Here is a 24,597-nt window from a genome sequence, read left to right as displayed (position 1 = left end):
AAATGATGGGGAGCAGCCTGAGCCTGACTAGTGGTGCTGTGGCCAGGCAGGAGCCAAAAGCATGCTAATGGAGGATGTACTCTGTTAAGACTGGCAGCCGGTGAAGAGGGTGAGGGCCAGGGAAGCAGGCGGAGAGAGGATCCAGAGGAAGGACAGGATGAGATGAGAAAGGATGAACTTTGACACAGGAGGCCTGCTGGGGCGGTAGGCACCAGGGTGTCTGTGTTGCAGAAAAGAGGGCTGATAAACTCAAGATCAGGCTGATTCAATGCTATACATCACCATATTTAAAACAGACAGCTAGTGGGAAGTTGCTGTATGACCCAGGGAGCTCAGCCCAGTGCTCTGTGACAACCTAGAGGGGTAGGCCAGTAGTCGGGTGGGAAGGAGGTTCAAGAGAGAGGGGATATATGTATCCTTATGGCCGATTCACGTTGTTGTATGGCAGAAACCAGCACAACATTGAAAAGCAGTTATCCTCCAATTAAAACTAAGTTTTAAAAACATCAGAATGAAATTGCCTTGAGAATCCGCAGTGGACCCCATGGTCTCCCACGACTTCAAGAGCTCAACAGCCAAGAAGGGGAGGGGAAGGGGACGAAAATGATACAGCACCCACAATCTGGAATCTGTACAAACCACAGTCTGTACAAACTGGAATCTGTGAACACGGTCGCTTCTTGTGTAGAATCGTGTTGTGACGTGCATTTCTAAAATGCTTTCTGAAAGCTTCCCGCAAATCCCGCAGACCAAAAAAATGTTAACCTTGGCATTTAAGCCTTGATCAACTTGGGGAGGTTCTCTTCTTCAGGATGACGGCTCATTCTGTGATGTTGCTGGATAACTTGTGTTAGAGAAGCAGTGGGCAAAATCAGCTAGAGTTCAGTGTTTTTGCAGGTGTTTTCCTGATTTCAGTATTGATTTAAAGTTGATTGGAAAATATAGAGATAGGCTGTATTTTGCTAATAAGACTAGTTGACTGTAAGGAGCATGGCGTTGGCCTCGGAGGTGATAGAGACCATAATTAACCAGGGGAGTGACCACAGTCAGTGAAGTTGTCCATTAACTGTATTCTGTGGAGCATGACTGTGCTTGCTTAAAAATCAGGGCATCCATCAAAGTAAGTGTTCAAGATGTGAAAACCCAGGAATGCCAGATGAAAGAAGACAGACCGTGGCTTGAAGGGAAGCTGTAGGTTAGAGACTGTTACGTAAGAGAGGAGACCCAGAGAAAGATTTGGAAGTCAGCTCCAGGCCTTCAAGAGGCCATGGATGCTGTGCACCCTGGACCCTACAGGCCCTGAATTTTGACCACCTGTGGCTTTACCACCTGCAGAAAGGCCAACTCTGAACTCTATAACTCTGTGCTTGAGATGGATCACAGTCCTAAGAAGAAACGAGACTGAGTACTTACAAGAATGCATCTTTTTTTATATTATTATTATTTGGCCGCAGCAGATCTTAGTTGAGGTATGTGGGATCTGGTTTCCTGACCAGAGACTGAACCCAGGCCCCCACTGCATTAGGAGCACAGACTCTTAGCCACTGGACCACCAGGGATGTGCCTTTGATTTGAATGCATCTTTGATTAGAAACTTTATTTCCTTTTGTATTTTTCTTCTCCCCATCAAGACTTTCACTGGAGGAAAATTGCTTTTGTGTTTTGCTTCTATTTGTCTTTCATTTGATAGCAGGGTTTTATTATAATGTGTAAACCTCTTAGGAGCACACATTCCTTAGTGCATTTTGTAACTTGGAGTCTGAGGGCTGCCAGGCTGTGTGGGAAATGTTGATGAGAAAATCAAGTCCTGTCCTGTTCTTGCAATCCTCAGGGTTGAGTGTTTGCTTCCTCATGTCACCTGAGGTTTGCAGTGGGGACAGGAGGCAGAGGTGAAGGCATATAGGGCTTTTGTTCTCTGTTTCATATTTTGTACTGTTTTACTTGTGCACTAGTTTTGGGTTTGGGGGGCGCAGGGGGCTCTTGAAGGAGCTGTCCTGGTTAATGAACAGTACTTGGCCCTCTCTTTATATCTTTTAAGTGGTATCCTTCCCCTCACCCCTAATACGGGCAGGCAATAATAATAGATAAGTAAGCCACCCTTGGCTTATTCACCTCAAGTTTTTAGGTCTTCAATCATTTGTCCTATATTTTGTCTCTCTCTGTCTATGGATTCAAGGATCTGGGGGACTGTAGAAAGAGGGGAGAAAAATCACTCTATGCATGTCTTTTCCATCCCTCCTCTACGCTTTACATGTTTAAAATTTGCAGTGAGTATATTACTTTTTAATTGTAAAATCACAACCCATAGAAGTTAGCCTCTCCTCCACTCTTCCTTTTTATGTAATTTTTAGATATGTCTTTGGATCAGTCAGGGTCCCAGCAGAAGAAAAGAGGGCCTGCCTGACAGCAGTCACTGAAGAAAACGTGATGAAAAGACAGATTCTGTGCAGAGTTCGGGGAAGCCCACACCCCACCACAAGGGGTGGTCCAGCACCTGTGGCACTAGGAACAGAAGGAAGCCTTTGCCCACCTCGGGTGGCAGGGGCGACATAGGGGAGCCATTCCTGGAACTGGGAGAGTGGTAGCTGGAGCAGTAGGCGAGGCCGGCCTGTGAGCCACATGGCAAGGAGCTGGTTGAACCCAGTCAGAGGGCAAGGGTCCAGGTTAATGTGGGCACAGGGGACAATTTCCATCACAGAATGTGGTGGAAAGAGGATTGGAGGGCCAAATCGACAATATCCAGCACAACGTCTTATTAGAATCGTTTATTAATATTTTAAAACACAATATATATGTTCTACTGCCCAAACACATCTCTGTAATCATTGCCCTCTTTGTACTAAGTAGTGCCTAAATGTCATAAAGGAGTGAATGCAGGGTGGTCCCTAGTGGTCCCAGTGCTGGGGGCCTGGGTTGTATCCCTGGTCAGGGACCTAGATCCCACATGCCACGATTAAAGATCCCGCACGCCACAACGGTCCCACGTGTGGCAGCTAAGAGCTGGCACAACCAAATAAAGAAATAAATGAAAACAAATGCTTTTTTAAAAGGAGTGAATATAAATGGCAGGGGTATTTTAAATGAAACTAAAAACAAATTAGAACTCTGTAGAGAGAAACTTCATCCTGGTTAAGACTATAGGTTCTATCAGCCAAAGAAATCTATGGAGAAAGATCTCAGAATATTGTTACCTTTTGGGGGGCTGATGTTGATCGGAAGAAGGCAGAACAGAATTTTCTGGGGTGCTGGGAATGCTCCGTGTCTTGATGAGTGATGGTAGAAATAGATCGAGCTGTACACTTAAGATTTATTAAAAAAAAAAAAAAAAAGATTTATTCACATTACTCTGTGTGTTGTACCCTAATTTAAACAGAAGTTGTTTTTTTTTTTTAATCACAAAAATGTTTACAATTCCTAGAGACCTGAGTTCCTACCCTGCTATCTCTGTTACTTACTGACTGTGTGACCTCAGGCAAGTTATTTAATCTCTCTGTTCTTTAATTTCCTCCTGTGCAACGTAAGGATAGTAATATTCTTACCTCAAAAGGTTGTCGTGAGGATTAGAAGAGCCGACCTTAGGGGAGCATTTGGTACAGCATCTGGCACATGGTAATCACTCAGGAAGTATTGGCTATTTCTATTAAGAGAAACCTATTGTTTTCCCTAAAATAACCCAATTCTGCTAAGTGCTGGGTATCATTGTTTTCTTCTTTTCTTCTATTTACTAAAATTTCCAATCTGCAGGTCCATGCTTTTATACAAGCAGATTCTGAACTTGAGTTAGTCACATGCAGACAGCCTCCCTTCCCAGGCCTGTCCTGATAAGGTGAAGGCACTGGGGCGGTTCATGTTCTTTCTTCTCAGCTTGCCAGTAGCTTCCTTGCCAAACGATGCTCCAAGGAGCTGCCCTTAAGCCTCAGAGCAGAGATACTGCCTTGGTAGCCCCTCTCACATGTGAGGGACCTCCATGTGATCCTATTCAATATACTCAACTCACCAGATTGCATCATTTTGTTTCATGAATTATAACAGGCCTTGGTTAACTGGGACCCAGTGGACCAAACAGTGCTTGCCAATGAGCAAGTGGATGAACACGGCTGTTCATGGCGTTCTGGAGCAAAGGTGGAACAGAAGTACCTCAGACAATGGTTTATTAAGACAACTGCTTATGCAAAGGTGAGTGTCAGCCTGGAGGCGCCCCAGTAAGGCTTATGTGTGATCAGGTCTTCTGAATATTCGCCTCACTCTTGGAGGTGAACTCTAGTTAGAGCTATTAGAGCCATGGGTGTGCGGACAGGAAGCACATGGGCCTCAGGGTCACTCACACAGAGCGTGATGGATTTGGGTCCTTCAGTTGCAAATCAAGAATAGCACCTGAGGTCATCGTAGGCCATAGTTTGCTGACCTACAGTACAAAACACTGTACTGCCCTAAAGGCCAAAAAACATTCATCTTTATCTGCAGCTATATCAGCAATAAAACTAGAAAGGAAAAAAGTATTTTCATCTATGCAGTTCTAGTAAGACCTCCAGAAAGATAGAATGACATTTCTGAGGGTCCAGAGAAGACCACCTAAAGGAGTGAGGAGATGGTGGTCTTCATGCGGGAAGGCCAGGGTGAAAGTGAACCAAGGCAGGAAGCAAAGCTCTGGACTCTTAACACTTGTCGTGTCTCCAATTAATAGTGTAAACCAGTGTGAGTCCCTGAAGTTCAGTTTCCTTATCAACAGAAGGAGAGGGTGCGACCAAGTGCTCTTTAAGTTGTCTCTGGCTCTTTATGTTTTCAGAAATTCAAGGCAAAACCAACCATTGAAAGGTGGGGCTTGCTTACTGAATCACCAATAGCCTGGGTGAAATAGCTTATTCTGGGCATGCCAGAACCACTCTGTGCAAGATATTCTTTGAGCCTACCATGTTTCAGGATATGGAATTGAGCGATCACTTCCTGAAATTCCAGAGAAAAGTGATTAGAACAAATCAGGGGCATGTCCTGTGGCAATTTGATAACCTTTGTATCAGCAGAAGATTGGAGGTCAGCCAGCTCTGAACTGGTAAAGGCACCATGCAGAGTCGTTCTTACTCTGTGGCAGCCACCATACGTGGCATGGTTGTACCTTCCCATCGTAGCCCACGGGTTGCTACATCACGATAGGGTGCTGAACTGAAGTGCACTTTGGGTTGGATCCAATTCTGTACTTTTTATATTGCAAAATAAGCACAAGTTATAAATAACCTCTGATCACTACAAGTTTGCTGAATTAGAACTGTAGTACTCCAGTTCACCATACTACTGCCATGTGGCTATATGACCTCTAGTTCTCTCACTCAGAAGACATGTCTTAAATGAAAATGTTCCCCAGTTTAATTTATCCAGAATGTAGCATATGGTTTTGGAAAACTACTCTTTGGAACTTGCTAACATAATGCTCCTTTTAAGCACGCTAGTAGCATTGAGAGGCTGAATGGAAGAAAGCTGAGGACATAGCTTTCTATCACAGCCCAGGCAGTGAGCCCCCGCCTGCTGGCAGTTGGGGTGAGCGCATCACCAGAGGCATGCCAGGGCACCTCAGGGACCTGTCAGATGGCTCTAATAGGCATTGGTGGAAGGGCCACCTAATTAGCTCTTTGGTTTGACCTCTGCCTCTAATTGGAAATGTAATAACCTGAGTGGCATTATTCTTTAAATTGTCAGCTGTGAATTTTCAACTATTCAGCAGAAGTGGTTAGTTGCCATGGTGACTTGCCTGCTTCTTGATGAACTCCAGTGAAGAATTAACTGCAAAAGCTGACATTAGAAGTCAGCACTTGGTTTACCCTGAAAATCAGCAGAGGCGGTGGCGTGGGAGTGGTTAAGCGTGAGCAGATATCTGTGTTCACTGCACATCCTTGACTGAAGGCTACACAGGCACAAAGCAAGACTTCATAAGGCCTAATAGAAAATGATTACTATGGGATTAAGAGGAGAACAGAGCTGTCAAGGGGCTGCACAGTGCTCTGAGACTTGGAGTTATGGTTCAGCCGAAAGTACGCAGTTGAGACCCCAGAAAGGCTATATATTACAAATGTGCATGACTCTTTAGGACCAAGGACAAAATCAAAATAGACTCACCTTAATTAAAAATAAGCCCGACAGTTTCAAAAGTAACTTTCAGAACAAAACTCAACACCTTAAAAGGGAAACAGCATAGTTCTGACTCGCTGAAAGGTTGGTTTTATCTGCAATGTCCAGCATGTAGTAAAAAATTACTAGATTTGCAAAGAACCAGGAAATTGTGATCTATAATAAAGGGGGGGAAAGGGAGTCAGCACAAGAGAAATCAGATCAGATCAGATCAGTCGCTCAGTCGTGTCCGACTCTTTGCGACCCCATGAATCGCAGCACGCCAGGCCTCCCTGTCCAACACCAACTCCCAGAGTTCACTGAGATTCAGTCCATCGAGTCAGCGATGCCATCCAGCCATCTCATCCTCTGTCGTCCCCTTCTCCTCCTGCCCCCAATCCCTCCCAGCATCAGAGTCTTTTCCAATGAGTCAACTCTTCGCGTGAGGTGGCCAAAGTACTGGAGTTTCAGCTTTAGCATCATTCCTTCCAAAGAAATCCCATGGCTGATCTCCTTCAGAATGGACTGCTTGGATCTCCTTGCAGTCCAAGGGACTCTCAAGAGTCTTCTCCAACACCACAGTGCAAAAGCATCAATTCTTCGGCACTCAGGCTTCTTCACAGTCCAACTCTCACATCCATACATGACCATAGGAAAAACCATAGCCTTGACTAGACGGACCTTTGTTGGCAACGTAATGTCTTTGCTTTTGAATATGCTATCTAGGTTGGTCATAACTTTCCTTCCAAGGAGTAAGCGTCTTTTAATTTCATGGCTGCAGTCACCATCTGCAGTGATTTTGTTGCCCAGAAAAATAAAGTCTGGCACTGTTTCCAGTGTTTCCCCATCTATTTCCCATGAAGTGATGGGACCAGATGCCATGATCTTCGTTTTCTGAATGTTGAGCTTTAAGCCAACTTTTTCACATAGATCCTGAGATAAAGGAAAAGATGGTCATAAGGAGTGAACAGATGAGTGGACAGGGGAATCTCTGGAGAGAAATGGAAACATTTAAAAAAATGGAAATCTAGAACAGAAAAGTATAACATCTGAAATGGAAGATTATTGTTTGAGCTGCAGAGGGATGCGTAAGTGTTAAATAGGCCATAAAGCTGTAAAGGAGCCCCTGTCATTCCATATAGGAAACAAAACAAGTGGTAGTTCTAAAACAGATATGTGTATGACACGTTTAAGAAACTGAAATAATGATGGTATAGCTGAAACTAAGAGAGCCAAGAGGAGAAACTCAAGATAGGGCTGGAAAACCTGAAGAAATGGTTAGGGGCCAGATAAGGCAATGCCTTAAGAAATCCGTACTTTATCATGTGATTCTTTTTTTTTTTTTTTTTTTTATCATGTGATTCTTAAGAAACCATTAAAGGATTCTAAGGAAAGGAGTAACATGATCAGATTTGTGTTTTTATAAATTCACCATGGAAAGGGTAAGTGAGGATGCAGAGAGACCAGTTAGGAGGTTATTGCTGTGCTCCAATACTCTTGCCTGGAAAATCCCACAGACGGAGGAGCCTGGTAGGCTTCAGTCCATGGGGTCGTGAAGAGTCGGACACGACTGAGCAATTTCCCTTTCCCTTTTCACTTTCATGCATTGGAGAAGGAAATGGCAGCCTACTCCAGTGTTCTTGCCTGGAGAATCCCAGGGACGGGGGAGCCTGGTGGGCTGCCGTCTATGGGGTCACACAGAGTCGGACACGACTGAAGTGACTTAGCAGCAGCAGCAGGCATGCATAACTTAGATGGTAGTGGGAATAAATGGGTAGGTTAGAAAAATATTCATATGGCAAAGCCTAAGAACTTGGTGATATTGGATGAAAGTATGTAGGAGATGATGTCATGAAGAAAGCCCCTGACCTAGACACGAAGTGAATGATACAGCTACTCACTGGGATAGGGAGTCCTGGAAGAGACACAGTGCTGACCCTTTTGAGTTTGCAGTGACAATGAATCATTTGAGTAGAGATGTAGAAATAAATGATTCTTGGATAAATGGGTCTAAAACTTCAAAGAAGATCAAGTGAGACAGGACATCTACTTTAAAACCTCATATGACAGCTGCTGCCGCCGAGTCGCTTCAGTCGTGTGCGACTCTGTGCGACCCCATAGGCGGCAGCCACCAGGCTCCCCCGTCCCTGGGATCCTCCCGGCAAGAATGCTGGAGTGGGGTGCCGTTGCCTTCTCCACATATGACAGCAATCGTGTTGAATTAGTGGCAAGGTCTTGCTATATAGACAAGAATGAGATATTGAGTCAGTAATGCTTTTAGCCGCAAGTAACTGAAAACCCAAGTTATGGCGACTTAATAAATGGGAGATTCCTTCCCAAAGAAGTCCCAGTTGCTGGGACCAAACGGGGATAGGGCTCTGACTTGGCATTTCCATGGTTCTCATCAGCCATTCCTTCCTGCCTGTCATCTCATGGTTGCAAGATATCTTCTGCAGATCAGACATCATGTTTCCATTCAAGACAGAGGCAGTGTTAGTAACCAGAAAGCAAGACCTTTCCCACAAATGCACAGCCAAATTCCACTGATGTTCTGTTATCCATTATTGTGTCATGTGGCTACACGCAGGCAAGGAAGGCTAGGAAAGCAGACTTGAGCTTTTTAGCTTCTGTAGTCAAGATGGTTGGGGGAAGGGAACGGGGAATGGGTGCTGGGATGGCCAAGCTGTGCCCGGCAGTTATCTTTAGAGCTCCGTGTGTACATCTGATTGAGCAGCCCTGAGGGCTGCCTTGGTGGTGTACAGCTGGTGGTCTGCTTGGGAGCATGGCTGGAGGAGCCCTCTTTTCATTCTCATAACTTCCGAATTAGATGATGCCTGATGTGACAATTAAAATATAAAACATCTGAAATATAAAAATCTTCTATCGAGGCTGTTGCGTGATGTATTTGATGTTTCTCCATGTATCCCCCATCCAGTCCTCCCCAGGATTGTTTGCTTTATGAAACATTAAAAGTGATTTCAGCCACTTGTTCTGTGAAGAAAGAAAACTGGCAGTAGGAGTATCTGAAGAGCATGGATTAGTCCTGGCAGAAATGCGTGGGAGGATTGTGGTGGGCAGCACCGCGAGGGGGGAGCTAGCAGGGGAGGGCAGAGTGGAGACTACATGCAGGAAGCAGAGGGGGTTCAGAGCCTGCTGGAACGAGCGCTTCGGCTCCTGACAGCAGGGCCACAATGGGAAGGCGAGACAAGTGGAGAGACGGCTTCCCATTTGACCCTTTCTGACGGATTTGTGGTTTTGACTTCTGCGCTCCCTCCTGTAGCCCCCAGAGGCTGCCTCCGCGCAGGTCCTCAGACAAGACTCTGGGACACTGTACGTGGCTTCTCTTTGGCATTAAAGTGGACATGCTCATGCCCTGATGGTGCTCGGTCAACACCCATACCTAATTGGTGCTGATGTTCTCTTAAGTTTCCAGGAGTTACCTGGCAACTGCTTAAATACGAACCAAGTCTGTGATCACCTCCCACTTCCTGCCTGCTTGCCCCCGATCTGATCAGTGCCCAGGCTTTTCCTTGCACGTTCATCTTATTGAACGTTCACATTATTCTTTGGAGGGTGGGTACCACCTGTTACCCCATTTTACTGATGGGGAAACGGAGGCTCACACTGGTCGTAAAGTAACAGCACTGGGATTCCAGTCCAGGTGCTTACCTTCTTCACCAGCAGTCTGTACCACTTCTTAGGTAATCTGAATTCATTCTTTCTCTCCCAGATGTTATTGAGTGCCTTGCCTAAGTGCTAAAAATACATGTGAGAAAAGCTGAGGTCCCTGCTCCTTGGGCTTCCCAGGTGGCTCTGTGGTAAAGAATCTGCCTGCCAGTTCAGGAGACTCGGGTTCAATCCCAGGGTCGGGAAGATCCCCCGGAGAAGGCAAGACAACCCACTCCGTTATTCTTGCCTGAAAAATCCCACTGTCAGAGGAGCCTGGCGGGCGGCAGTCCATGGGGTCACAGCATCGGGGACGACTGAGCGACCTAGCACACACTGCTCTTTGGGAGCTCAGGGACTAGCACAGGAGACCTTCGCAGACATGAGAGGTCACAGCCCTTGTGATCACCGTCACACTGCAGGAGAGCACAGGGGAGCTGAGGACCCCCCTCTGCCCAGTGGTTGGAGGAGGTATCGCCAGATGGTGGTGAAAGCTGGGACGTGCAGCATGTCTGTAAGGGAGTGTTTCATTGCCTTCCAGACGTGCAGGAAACTTCACACTTCACAAGTCTTTCCAAGGAGAGCTCCTGCTGGCAAGAAGGAGACGGGCAACACCAAGCCCTTAGGAGATCAGGGAGGGTGGGCAGTAATAAGCCAGCCCTTTCCCTCCCTGCTTTGTGCCTCTCATCTTGGCTTCACTCTGCACTTGGGGGTAAAGTAGAGACGCCTTTCCCAGAGCTCCCTGGTCTTATTGGCCCCTGCAAAGTGGGAAACTCAGTGGTTGGAGTGGTGTGGAGGGGAGGGAGGGGAGCAAGGCTGACAGGAGCTCTCTGTGGAGGGTGTGGAGGAGGAGGCTGGAGCAGAAAGGCTGCCCCTGAGGAGCAGTGGTATACGGGTCTAGGCCCCTGGTGTCCCTGGCTCCTTAAGAGTCCCCTGTGCTCTGGATTAGGGACCCTGGGGTACCCTTGTTCTGATCCCAAGGCCTGGAGTTCCCCGTGAAAGTATTTGGCCCTCTCCTGGAAAGTGGGCTGTTGCCTGGCTCTCTGCTCCTGCCCTCAGGTCCTCTCCCAGCCCCAGAACAGAGAGTTGGGTCACAGGTGGTGCCAGGAAATGCCTCCTCTGAACAGCGCGCAAGTCCTCATGCTCTGTCATGAGACTTTGCAGAGGGATTGGTCAGTGGGGTTTGGCCCCTCTGCCCCACCCTGCCGCCCAGAAAGATCCTTGGCTCCCGTGTCTCCTCCCGTGTGTGCAACTTGGGTCTTCACATGGTGGGCCGTGCACCGGGGAGATGTTGGCTGAGGAGGGAAAGTTTCTGAGCAGCCAGACGAGCAAGTAAGAACCATTTCACAAGCTGTCAGATTCTCTGCAGGGCTGTTGTGATAAAAAGCTGTGAGGACACAGGCTGGGGCCAGAGTTAACGATCCTAATGCTGAGGTTTATGTACTGTGAGGGGCAGGGTTAAGCCCAGTGGCTTGAAAGCTGTTACCGCGATCACCCCCGTTATGCTCCGCTGTGGCCAGTCGAGGCTGAGAGTGGCCTCTTTCGTCCCTGCTTGTAAGAAACAGTTGATCAGCGCCTGCGCAGTAGGGGCCGCAGAGCCCAGACCCCCTGAGCTGGCGCTCAGAGCAGCCTCGGAGCTGGCTTCTGCCGGAGTGCCCCTCCAGGCCCCAGCTGTCACTTGTTCTGGAAACAGCAGACTCTGCTCCCATCCCAGGATCAGGTTTTGACTCCCTGTCTCACAAAGCTAATTAATTGTTAAATTCTGCTCCTTCTTACATAATATCTCATACTTCCTTCTGTTCTCCGTTTCACCTCCTCTCCGGGATCTTTTCTCTCCTACACCATGAGCCGAACCCTGTTCTTCACCTTCCATCCTAGCCTCTCAGCCCTCCTCACGGTGATCATTCGCTGGTGCCAAGGGGTACAGGGAAGTCCTTCTGGTGTGGGGATGGGAGCAGACAGGTAGGAGGGGGGGACAGAGGCAAAAGGAAAGAGAGTGATTTGAGGCTGACCGTGCCCCAGCACTTTGCCGGTGAGCAGGAGGCTGCCGGGGGTGAGTCAGGAGACTTGTCACCACCCCCTCCCCACCACAGCCCCAGCCAAGGGACCAGGCTCCTCAATTCCAGCCGGGGGTGACGGGAGACCTGCTGGGAGGCCTCCGGCTGACTCTTAGCAGGCCTTAGGGATCAATTCTGCCTGGAAGAGCTCATCAGAGTTGGTGCAGGTCTGGGTTCCAGCTCTGGATTCAGAAACTGCTGTATTTCATGACAGAATAGGCAGATTTCCTCTCCCCTAGACGTAGTGCCTACCTGCTGCCTCGGGAATGTCCCACCATGAGATCAGCTCCAGGGCCACCTCATTTCCTACCCCTGAGTTCTTGCCTGCACCATGTCCCTCCCATCTACTGAAGACAGCCCGCCTGCACACCCACTTCTGTGCGAGAATGAACAAGAACTTCTGAAGGGAGGAAACGCAGTCTCCAGCTTGGCACACATGCTCTGCAAGCAGGAAGGTTTCCTTTATTATTTTTGTTTCGGAGATAGGAGAAATGATTTGTTGTTGTTGTTGTTCAGTAGCTCAGTCACATCCAACTCTTTGCAGCCCCGTGGACTGCAGCATGCCAGGCTTCCCTGTCCTTCACCATCTCCCAGAGCTTACTCAAACTCATGTCCATTGAGTTGGTGATGCCATCCAACCATCTCCTCCTCTGTCACCCTCTTCTCCTCCTGCCTTCAGTCTTTCACGGCATCAGGGTCTTTTCCAGTGATCGGCTCTTCGAATCAGGTGGCCAAGTATTGGAGCTTCAGCTTCAGCATCAGTCCTTCCAATGAATATTCAGGGTTAATTTCCTTTAGGATTGATTGGTTTGATTTCCATGCAGTCCAAGGGACTCTCAAGAGTCTTCTCCAACACCACAATTCAAAAACATCAATTCTTCGGTGCTCAGCCTTCTTCATGGTCCAACTCTCACATCCATACTTGACTACTAGAAAAACCATAGCTTTGACTAGACAGACCTTTGTTGGCAAGTAATGTCTCTGCTTTTTAATATGCTGTCTAGATTTGTCTAGGAATGATTACTAGGGGAAAATGGGACAGATACCTTAATAGTGTATTTCTTATTGTATACTGACAATGAAATAAATTATAAATTTGATTAGAAAAAGCAATGAAGAGAAAGTAAGCATTCCATCTTGCTCTTACACGTCTCTAGTAGCCTTTCTGAGCACCCTGGCCGGTCCTTTTGGAACATAAAGGTGTCCTTCGTTCTCGGGGTGCTAGCCTGGACTCCACTGGACAAGCAAAGAGAGTGAGTAGCACGTCGTTGGGGGCCATCCCTGGAGGGCTAGTGGGTGTCCCAGTGAACCCTTTTAGCTTAGGGAGTCACTGGAATTTTAACACTGGAAGAAAGCCAAGAGAACATTATACAGGCTTCTCCATGTTAGGCCTAGTCTCCCAGGCTTTCTAATCCCGGCCATGACCTGAAAAACATAAAAGCCGGCAAAAACCCCCTCATGCCTGCCTTTACTGCTACTGGAAATTACAAAATCAATATGATGTCTAAACACAAAGGGATACGGTGCTGCTTCATTTTAAGCAGCTCACATCCTGCCCTCCTCCTGGCTCCCCAGGGGCGCTGCTGGCCAGACTGAGGAGTCCCAGAAAATTACCACCTGAGCTCACTTCTCATTTGATACCTGGGGCCCCCAAGCCTAGGAAAGCCAGGACAGCTCGAGTGTCCCTGGCCCTGGGCATGTGCTTGATCTGCCTACTCTTGAGCACTAATCCCAGAGCAACCAGGCGTCTCCAACAACCACAGCAGAGGGCAGTCAGAGGGCGGGTGTTGTGGGAAGGAAGGCGAGTTAAGGAATGTTGCAGGAGGTCCAAGAGAGGGCACAGATGGCCAGATAACAGAGAGTGCAGTGGGTTGTGGTTTGCTGGTCTATTCCTGATGGAATTGGTTTGTTGGCCTCAGAACTGAGCAGTGTCATGTTCTATGTCAATTCTCTACTCCAACACCCTTTCCTTACCCCAGGGCTTTCTGAACCCAGCTGCCTGGAGAACAGTGAGACCGGACCAGTGGCTGCCCCTGCTATGAAGGAAGTGACAGTCATTAGGAGATACCTACATATCCATATTACATTATTCTGTTCTGTTTTTCAAAGTAAGCATTTTCTTATAGAAAGGGGCCATTTTCCACAGTATCTTTCCATTTCTCTCTATATTTGCTTACTATTCCAAGGTAACTGACTCTGAGTGTCAGATTTATTCAAAATAGATTTAATCCTTTCTAGAGGTATAACAGGGAGAAGGAAATGGCAACCCACTCCAGTATTCTTGCCTAGAGAATCCCAGGGACATAGGAGCCTGGTGGGTTGCTGTCCATAGGGTTGCACAGAGTAGGACACGACTGAAGTGACTTAGCTTGTGTGCATGCATTGGAGGAGGAAATGGCAACCCACTCCAGTGTTCTTGCCTGGAGAATCCCAGGAGCAGAGGAGCCTGGCGGGCTGCCGTCTGTGGGGTCGCACAGAGTCAGACACAACTGAAGCGACTTAGCAGCAGCAGCAGCAGAGCTATAATAAGTTGTGAACACTGGTACAATGTAAAAACTCTCGTTTAAAACCAGTGTATAAACAGCATAAGTTTAATTATGTAAAAACATATGCACAACTACACACACTCATACTGCATTTTATCAGTTCTAACACACGATTGGTTTTAAAGTATATGCTCCAACTAGAATAAAAAATGCTGTGGATCAAAGACACCATTGATTGTAAGGCCTGCCCAGATTTCAGGATTTGTGGGGAAAACATGCATCTCAGAGTCAGTAGAAGATGGGATTAATTAGGATGGAAGGATGTAGAGCAAAGATTAAGACTGGTCTCCCTGGATGCTGAAGTTGATTTGGGGTAATGGTTATCTTTTTCCATCCTTTTCTGTCTTTTCTAAACTCCCCATAATGCTTATTGTTATTTTGAAAATTGTAAAAATGCAAAGCAGCCTGATAGCAGGGTTAGGTCAGCATTGATCTACACTAAATCTCTAGACCTGAGTGTCTTGGAAAAGGATAGTTTTATGTTCCTGCAAGTTTTAAGTTAGCAGGTAGACTTGCAGGATGTCCCCAGAGACATCTGTCCCCATTTTGTTTGTCTTGATCAGACCAATAAAAGCTTTTAGCCTTGCTCCCAAGACTCCCCTTTCCTGGAACAAAACCACCTTTTCAGGCAAAGGTAGCCTCATGCCACAGGTTGGGCTGAGTCCCATATTCTGTTTGCAGGATAGTGATTTAATTTCTTCCTCCTCCTGAGGGGTACAGTTGTGTATGTACTTAGTCACTCAGTGGTGTCTGACTCTTTCTGACCACCCCCCAGACTGTAGCCCGCCCGGCTCCTCTGTCTATGGAATTTTCTAGGCAAGACTACTGGAGTGGGTTACCGTTTCCTCTTCCAGAGGATCTTCCCGACCCAGAGATCAAACCCGTGTCTCTTGAGTCTCCTGCATCAGCAGAAGGATTCTTTACCACTGAGCCAACCTAGGAAGCCCAGACTCTCTTTTATCCTGTGGAGCCAGGGGTAGTGAAGTGATGTGAGTGGTCTCTGGGAATCAGAAGCTGTGTCATGAGACAGGTGGCTTTGTCCTTGAAAGAGTTTGTTTTCCATCATCTGCGCTATGAGGAGCACAGTGGTGACATTTCAGAACCTGTAGTCACCATCTCTTAGAAGTCAGTAGAATTTAAATCGTTTTGCTATTGGTTAGCAAATAGCAAAAAAGTGGGTTACTTGAGTCAGAGGAGAACAGAAACATAAACCAAGGCTGATGCATTGCCTGAGCTGATACATGAATAAGAGGAGATTGGTCAGTCTGGCTGCACCACAGCTTCCTGGTTTCCTTCATCACATCCTCTCCCACTGAGCGGGCACACAGGACGACCCCTGGCGATGATACCCAGGGAGCACTTATTTCTTTCTAGCTGCTGGGAGACTGTGTAATAGCACTTGGTCTCTTCCTCCTTTTCGCATGGCTGAGATACACCCCGGACATAAGCATGGGCTGCTTGATGCCTCTCCCTCTTGCCCCTGCAGTCCCGTGAGCCACATCTTGTCGGCAAGTCATACATCATTTTCAGGGTGCCTTCTCTGGTAGCTCAGTGGTAATGAATCTGCCTACAGAGACCTTGATTCGATCCCTGGGTTGGGAAGATCCCCTGGAGAAGGGAATGGCAACCCACTCCAGTATTCTTGCCTGGAGAATCCCATAGACAGAGGAGCCTGTAGGGGCTACAGTTCAGGTCGGACACGACTGGGCAACTAACGCGTTCACTTTCACATACGTTGCTTAGACCTGATGGTTTCCTTTCTGGGTTAACAGTACCTTCACTGGAACTGAGACCGTTGGATAGCACAACTGTATTTGTAAGGGAATGTTTTTCACTGAGATGCTGTAGCAAATGGATTTTGCTAGAAATGCATATTGCACTTGAGAAGAAAGGTTGAAGGAGGACCATCAGAGGGAGGTAAACAAGATAAATGTCATGCCAGAGCTTTTTCATGTATCATCTTCCTGCATGACTTCATGCCAGAGCCGAAGCAGAAGTGCGAGACTTGAAAGCGAAAGAGTTTATTCCTCTGGAATGTTCCAGAGGGAACGTCTAGATTTTTTAAACATCTTACTGGCTTCAGAATTGACTTTTCTTTATTACAACTCAAATATATACTGTATCTTTCAAGTCACTGCACTGAAATGATTCCAAAGACAGAAAGACTAAAGAAATCTTGGTAACAATAATAAGTTTTAGAAAAAAATAGACAAATTATAATCCAAAAATAATTGCTAATCAGATCATACTGATTCAGAAGAAGGCTGAGTGTTAAGCTTTTATAAAATGTCCATTTTAATTAAATATCATTAAATCCCACTTCAAATCTGTATCTAGCTCTCATAGTTCTGGTTTCTTAACTTTCCCCTTACTGGCTAATAAACCCACTTATTTTAAAAGGTCTGTATTTCTCAGTTTTCCTAAACTTTTTGTTGTTGTTGTGTAGTCACTAAATCCTGTCCAACTCTTTGCAGTCCCACGCACCATAGCCCCCCATGCTTCTCTGTCCTTGGGATTTTCCAGGCAAGAATACTGGAGTGGGTTGCCATTTCCTCCTCCAGGGGGTCTTCCCAACCCAGGGATCGAACTTGCTTCTGCTGCATTGGCAGGCAGATTCTTTACAGCTGAGCCACCAGGGAAGCCCAGCCTTTTTTTTTTTTTTAACAAGGTCTTTAAAATGTGTCATGTGTTTAAACCATGTCTTCTAGAATTCTTGTTTATGGCTTTGATGTACTTTGTTCTTCATGCTTTGGCTCACATCCTGTCTTCTCTTGGGAAGTATGGATTTACTCCTGGCATTATTTCTGCTTCTTTGAAGGAAAAATCAGATTAGTCATGCTAAATCTAATCCTCTTATCCCCAGCATTGTAGTTTCGATCTTCCTCTTTCTTACTCCTGATTCTGCTTTCTTGTGACTAAAGCCTTTTCGGTTGGGTATGTACTTCAGTGCATCTCCTGGTGGTCCATGCTCTTAAACATGGGCTCACACTGCACAGTGCTTTTTCAGCTTCTGAAAGCATCTCCATTCACGTGTTGTGAAGCTGTTGTGGCTGTTGTTTCAGACTTATCCTAGTTAAATGATTATGAAGCCCCTTGTAAACCATACTCCTACATATAGCCTACATAGAAGTACTTCTGTATATATGCTAAATAATAACCACAGAGAAACTTTACAATTGGGCTTCAACTGAGTATTAAATACGATAATTATTTGTGAAAATTAAGTGAGGAGCCCATTCACCTTGTTCATGTCTAGGTTTTGCATATGGAAGAAGCGGTCTTTTTTTCTTTAATTTACAGGCAATTGCCTGAAAACTTGAGTGTGATGGTCCCAGAACAGTCAGATTTGGATCATTCATTATTCGGGGATCTGCTGTTGACTTGGTCAAGTGAGCCACTTTTTCATTAATTAAATGAAAGGAGATGAATAAATGAATGGTTTCCAAGTCGTGCCCAAGCCTGGCAAGTGGATGGAGAGGGGAAAGAGGAGATAGCAGAGAACCTCCTAATGGTTCAGCCTTCAACTCTTAGATATTGGGGTCCCTCAGATTTTATATGGAAAAGGATTTCATAGCACTTTAGTAAAGAGTCTCAAAGCCTGCTGTTTTCCCAAGTTTTTGGATTCTGTGAACCAGTTAAAAAAAAAAAAAAAAATGTGTTAGTCTCTCAGTCGTGTCCAACTCTTTGAAGGCCTCCTCTGTCCATGGAATTCTCCAGGCAAGAATACTGGAGTGGGTTGCTGCTTCCTTCTCCAGGGGATTTTCCCAACCCAGGGATCAAACCCAGGTCCCCTGCCTTGCAGGCAGATTCTTTACCATCTGAGCCCCCAGGGGAATTAGGTTGGCCAGGGTGGGGAGGGGAGGCAGGCCCATTGGCAAATAGAATGACTTGAGATGAACCCTGTCCCCTGTCACTATAACTGCAAAACACCACGGAAAGGATATACTCTCAACAAACATGCCAAACAGGTAAAACCAGTTCTGTGCATTGAACAACCACAGATGCTCAACAGGCTGTTCCTGTTGTGGTGGGGATTTGATGGGGCCCTGGCCTGAGCTGAGGGGGGCTTGTTGAAGGCGCCTGCTTGTTGGGCAGGTGCTTTCTGGAGGCCTGTTCCTCAAAAAATCAGTCTTGAATAATGAGTTTATTTTACAGCGGAGACTAAAAAGGGCTTGCTCAGTTGTTCTCCAGAGGGTGGTTTCTTTTCTTTTTCTTCATTTCTTTTGATTTTTAAAAATATTCATAGATTCGGTAAGGATTTAAGCAGGCGTACATTTTTCTCTGCCACAATTAGCATATCAAAACATTCACATTTCACTCTATTTGAATCTTTTGTCCTCAGCGAGCTGTGAATATTTTAAGCAAAAGCACTTCCATAGGGTGTATTCTAGCCTTGACAGTTCAATCTGGAAGAAAAACACCATGAGAAAGTTTATAAACTGAGGCTCAGTACTGGAGGGGAAGGGACGGGGCAGCAAGGGTGTCAGAAATGGACCCTGTGAGCTCCGAATTGTCTGTGGCAGGAAAGGATGGGTTGGAGATGGAGCCAACCGTCAGATCATGTCACATGGGTTTTATCTGATGGAAGGACAGCAGATCCCATGAGACCACATGTAGGTTTGCTTGGAAGTTAAATGGAATCTCAGTGATCCTTGGAAAGGAAAAGCTGTGGGTCATTCGGAGTTCATAAAGTCCTAGTTACGTGCTTGCTGACATTTAAGATCCCTTAAATGCTGCATAAATTGGAAAGTTTTCTAAAATATACAATTGTATCAGAAGGCTTTTTAATAGTTTATAAACGTTATGTCTTATTATTCTAATATTAATATATAATTAATATATTCAAGATTTTAACACTTTTGCTACAGTGATATCAAGACAGTACAGTTTTAGCTAGCATGCATCACGACCTTGAGGGACTTCTCTAGTGGTCCAGTGGCTAAGGCTCCATGCTTCCAGTGCAGGGGTCCCAGGTTTGATCCCTGGTCAGAGAACTAGATCCCACTTGCCACTATTAAAATCCCGCATACTGCAAGAAAGACTTGAAGATGCCATGTGCCACAACTGAGACCCAGCACATTCAAATAAATAATTATTTCTTTTAAAAAAGAGGTTGAAACTTTTAAAGTACATTATCAGATAGGAACCTTGATTGAAGCAATCTGAAGTTACTCTGGTTAACTTAAGCCAAAAGAGAATTGATCAGAAGAGGATCAGGTTCCTCATAGCTGGATGGGAAGCTGGAGACACAGGCCTGGGCAAGAGTCAGGGAGAACAAGAGCACAGCTGAGATCTTGTCCCAGGAATGGTCTTTCTAAGTCTGCGCCGCCTCTCAGTTCTGGTGTGGCATTTAAACCAGTTGACCCTGTGCCTCTGGGTCCCCCCTCAGTGTTCTGACTGTGCTGAGCCCATGATGGGTTACACTGTTAACTTCAACAGGGGAGAAGAGTAGGGCGGGAAGAACACCCCCTTTCTAGCTTTCATAGTTGGTGATGGGGCCCTGCCACTTACCCATCTTGTAATTCCCCTCCCTACCCTCCCCAGAAAGGAGAGACTTCAGATGCTGGACGGCTTAAACAATAAAAGTTCATCGCGCAGTTGGGGAGCAAGTTTCTGAGGAAGGTGAATCGTAGTTAAATGAGGCTTAAGGAATGAGTTTTTGGTCTCACTCAAGGGAGCTCAGTGATGTTGTGCAGATTGTTAGCCCTCTGGGAGCCTCTGGGTCCTCATCTTAAGAAAGGGAGTTTTGATCACAACCCCAGCCCTATGACTCTGCAACCAGAGTCTTCTTTCCAGGAAAAAGATACAAATATGAATAGGATAATAGAAGCAGGCAGGTCTTTAATAAGTGCCTCTTTTACCTTAGAGAATGATAAGTTGAAACTAACTGAAATACAGATGCAGGAAAGCTGGATTTAAGGAGCTCTGCTAGAGAGGAGTCACTGCAGAGTGAGGTGCAGGAATGCGTGTGGACTTAGGAGTCAGCTGCACCTTGCTGCTGGTGCTCTTTCACAGTTCCGCCCTGTACTTGTGGACTGACTTAGAGGAAATTCCTCAGGCTTGTTTTCTCATCTGTGAGGTGGAGATAATACTCCTTGATAACACTCCTTGACCATGGTGAAGATTTAAATGAGGTCCCATACGTCAAAGTGCCTGCTGCATAGGAAGCAATCTACTAAGGTTACTGCTTCCCTCCCTAGAGGCCTGGGGATCTGGTTCTAGAACATAGTCTTGCTCTCTGAGTCTCCCCCTGGAGGGGAGGGAGTTAAATGGGAATTTAATGAGCATTTGCCCAGTTCAAGTTCACAGTCCCAGGCTCTAGGCCAGGCCTCTTGTGGGGTTTAAAGAAAAACCAGAGTTTGTCCTTGCATTACTGAGCTCACAGGCCAACGTCTCCCTGTGCCATACTCTCTGGGAGCAGTATGAGAGAAGAGTTGTGACCTGTGTAATACCAAACTTAGTAGAAAGTCGTTGTTTTACTTTTACATTTTTATTATAAAATGAAACACAGATAACTATATAAAACAAATATGTAGTTTATTGAATTATTTTAAAGCAGCTGCCCTTGTAGGTCAAGATAGTGGATCTCGCCAGCACTCTACAAGCCCTCTACATGCCTCATCCCAATGTAACTGCCCCCCGAGCCCCCACAGTCACCACTATCCTGACTTTAAGAATAGTCACATCCCTGCCTTTCTGTCGGAGAAGGCAGTGGCACCCCACTCCAGTACTCTTGCATGGAAAATCCCATGGATGGAGGAGCCTGGTGGGCTGCAGTCCATGGGGTAGCTAAGAGTCGGATACAACTGAGGGGCTTCACTTTCACTTTTCACTTTCATGCATTGGAGAAGGAAATGGCAACCCACTCCAGTGTTCTTGCCTGGAGAATCCCAGGGATGCGGAGCCTGGTGGGCTGCTGTCTATGGGGTCGCACAAGAGTCGGACACGACTGAAGCGACTTAGCAGCAGCAGTAGCAGTACCTTTCTCTATAGCTTATCACCTAGATGTGCCTCCCTGGATAATATAGTTTATTCCTACCCTCGTCTTTTAAATTTGATGATGTCTGCTAAGTGTTTTAATCTGTAGGTTTCCCTCTTTATCCCTTTCTCTTCCTTACAGTTTATCGGTTGAAGGACTGGGCTGTTTGGCCCATAGTTTCCTGGGTTTTGCTGACTGGATACTGATCCTGGCACATTTCCACACGTCCCTGTGCCCCCGGACTTCCTGGCACCTTTTTCATTTTTGTTTTTTGGCTGCACCGTGCAGCATGTGGGATGCTGGATCTTAGCAATTCCCCATCCAGGACTGAACCGGGGCCGGCTGTATTGGGAGTATGAATCTTAACCACTGGACCACCAGGAAAGTCCCACCTGGCCCTTCTTATTCCACCAAATACAACGTCTTCTATAAAGGAGCTCAGTGGCCATATTGTAGTTGAACTGGATGGGAACATGGAATCTTTGGTACATGATTCACTCATAATTGAGATACCTCATATCATCTTCTAATTTCCATGGCAGCTGATTTCTTTTGAAAGAATTTCTAGGAAAACCTTATTTTAGATGAAGTTTACATTGCAGTTCTTACCAACTGACTCATTTTTATCCCTCACGCATCTTTAGAATGATATATCGAAGATCAAATCCCAGAAATCCCATTAACCTCTGGGTTATGCAAAAATTAGTTGTTCAGTTTTTTAAGTCTGTGGTGTCAGTAACAGAAACTGTGTGTTTCTAATATTTGTTTGGTAGCTTTCTTAAACTGTTACAGGCATATGTAGCTCTGCAAATTCATGTTCCACTTATGTCAGCCAGGAAGGGAAAATATGGAGAAACTATAGTTTATCTGAAAGAATGTGGGAATAGGCTCTTTTAATCAGTAAGTGTTCTCCTTAGCTTAATGTGTTCATACGCACCTTCATGTATGTGGTAGTTTCTAAGGAATTTGTATGCAACTCAATACATATAAACTATATATGAATATAATTTAACATTTCTTCAATGAGTCATGATCTTATACTGCCTTACAGCCATCACTATGGGTGATTTTTAAAGAATGATTTATTATTCTACTTGTTGACTGCGGTGGGTCTTTGTTGCTGCACACAGGCTTTCTCTACTTGTGGCAAGCTAGGGGTACTCTTCGACCGAGTCCAGAAGATTGAGATGATAAAATACAGGTTATTGTGTGTTTTGCTAGAAAATATTACCCAGAATCTTCTCACAAATCCTAGTTATTACCACCTTCCATTCATCCTGTTAACATAGCCTAGCCTCTGGCTAAGCATGAAGTTTACTTGCATTTTATGAGTACTCAACAATAGAGAAGAAAATCATATTTCTACATACAGTTCATTGTCAAAAGGGTATTAAAATTTCTCATTGAAAAAACAATAGAAAATAAAATTGATGTTAGGGACTCTGGCAATCCTGCTTTTGTGTATGCCCAAACTCCGGGAGTTGGTGATGGACAGGGAGGCCTGGCATGCTGCGGTCCATGGAGTCCCAAAGAGTCGGACACGACTGAGTGACTGAACTGAACTGAACTGAAGCCTCCAACGTCTGGATGAGGTCCTGATGCTAAGGGGTGAAGAATTAATACATTCTTGGGAATAAACTAATGAATGAACTCATCTCTTGTCAGCTTGTAGGTGTCCATAATCCACAGTTTATGCCTCAAAATAAATTTCCAAATCCTGAAGCTTGCAGACTCTCCCAAATAAATGAGAATGGATGGATAGATAGATGACAAATACAGAAAATGCTCTGTGTTGTTTATCACATGATTGAGTAAGAGTCTCTTCACTGTAGGTGAAAGAATGCAGTTAGTAAGTCTGGAAGGATCATAACAAACTGGGAAATTCTTCAAGAGATGGGAATATCAGACTGCCTTACCTGCCTCCTGAGAAACCTATATGCAGGTCAAGAAGCAACAGTTAGAACTGGACATGAAACAATGGACTGGTTCCAAATTAGGAAAGGAGTATGTCAAGGCTGTGTATTGTCATCCTGCTAATTTAACTTATATATAGAATACATCATGCAAAATGCTAGGTTGGATTAACCACAAGATGGAATCAAGATTACCAGAGAAATATTAATAACCTCAGATATGCATATGACACCACCCTAATGGCAGAAAGTGAAGAGGAACTAAAAAGCCTCTTGATGAAGGTGAAAGAGGAGAGTGAAAAAACTGGCTTAAAACTCAACATTCAAAAAGTGAAGATCATGGCATCTCGTCCCATCAGGTGATGGCAAATAGATGGGGAAAAAATGGAAGCAATGACAGACTTTATTTTCTGGGGATTCCAAAATCACTGCAGATGGTGACTGCAGCCATGAAATTAAAAGACACTTGCTCCTTGGAAGAAAAGCTGTGACAAACCTAGACAGCATATTAAAAAGCAGAGACATCACTTTGCTCACAAAGGACCATCTAGTCAAAGCTATGATTTTTCCAATAGTCATGTATGGATATGAGAGTTGGACCATGAAGAAGGCTGAACACTGAAGAACTGATATTTTCAAACTGTGGTGATGAAGAAGAGTCTTGAGAGTCCCTTGGACAGCAAGGAGATCCAACCAGTCAATCCTAAAGGAAAGCAACTGAATATTCTTTGGAAGGACCAATGCTGAAGCTGAAGCTCCAGTACTTTGGCCACCTGATGGGAAGAGCTGACTCACTGGAAAAGACCCAGATGCTGGGAAAGATTGAAGGCAGGAGGAGAAGGAGATGACAGAGGATGAGATAGTTGGATGACATCATCAACTCAATGGACATGAGTTTGAGCAAACTCTGGGAGATGATCAAGGACAGGGAAGCGTGGCGTGCTGCATGGAGTGGCAAAGAGTCTGACAAGACTTAGAGACTGAACAACCAGTCTGGGTTTTAGTCCTGGCTCATCTTTTCCTGTAGGTGGCGCGAGTGGCAAAGACCCCTGCCTGCCAGTTCAAGAGATGCGGGTTCCATCCCTGGACTGGGAAGATCCCCAGGATGAAGGCATGGCAACCCGCTCTAGTATTCTTGCCTGGAGAATCCCCATGGACAGAGGAGCCTGGCACACTACATTTCATTAGGTCACAAAGAATCAGACACAACTGAGTGACTTAGCACGCATGCACACACACATGGATTAAAATTAGACAAATATCAATGAAAATAAAATGTGTGCCTCTAATAGCAAATGTTACACAAATCAATGTGATGATTTCTGTTGAGCTGATTT

At 45.6% G+C, this 24,597-nt stretch overlaps 1 protein-coding gene across 3 annotated transcripts in view; it reads left to right on the top strand.

The window, feature by feature from the left end:
• LARS2 (leucyl-tRNA synthetase 2, mitochondrial) overlaps positions 1 to 24,597 on the top strand; it is a 146,911-nt gene that overhangs the window by 63,437 nt on the left and 58,877 nt on the right. For 2 of the 3 annotated variants that reach the window (XM_006077499.4, XM_044934148.2), the window contains exon 7: positions 4,033 to 4,176. The exons of the other annotated variant lie outside the window; for it this stretch is intronic. In XM_006077499.4, the coding sequence (XP_006077561.3) occupies positions 4,033 to 4,176 (144 nt within the window). The remainder of the gene's footprint in view (positions 1 to 4,032; positions 4,177 to 24,597) is intronic. 3 annotated transcript variants of the gene reach the window in all.

This window comes from Bubalus bubalis, chromosome 21 (genome assembly GCF_019923935.1).
Source record: "Bubalus bubalis isolate 160015118507 breed Murrah chromosome 21, NDDB_SH_1, whole genome shotgun sequence".
Taxonomy (NCBI): domain Eukaryota; kingdom Metazoa; phylum Chordata; class Mammalia; order Artiodactyla; family Bovidae; genus Bubalus; species Bubalus bubalis.
This window is presented reverse-complemented; position numbering and strand designations above follow the sequence as displayed.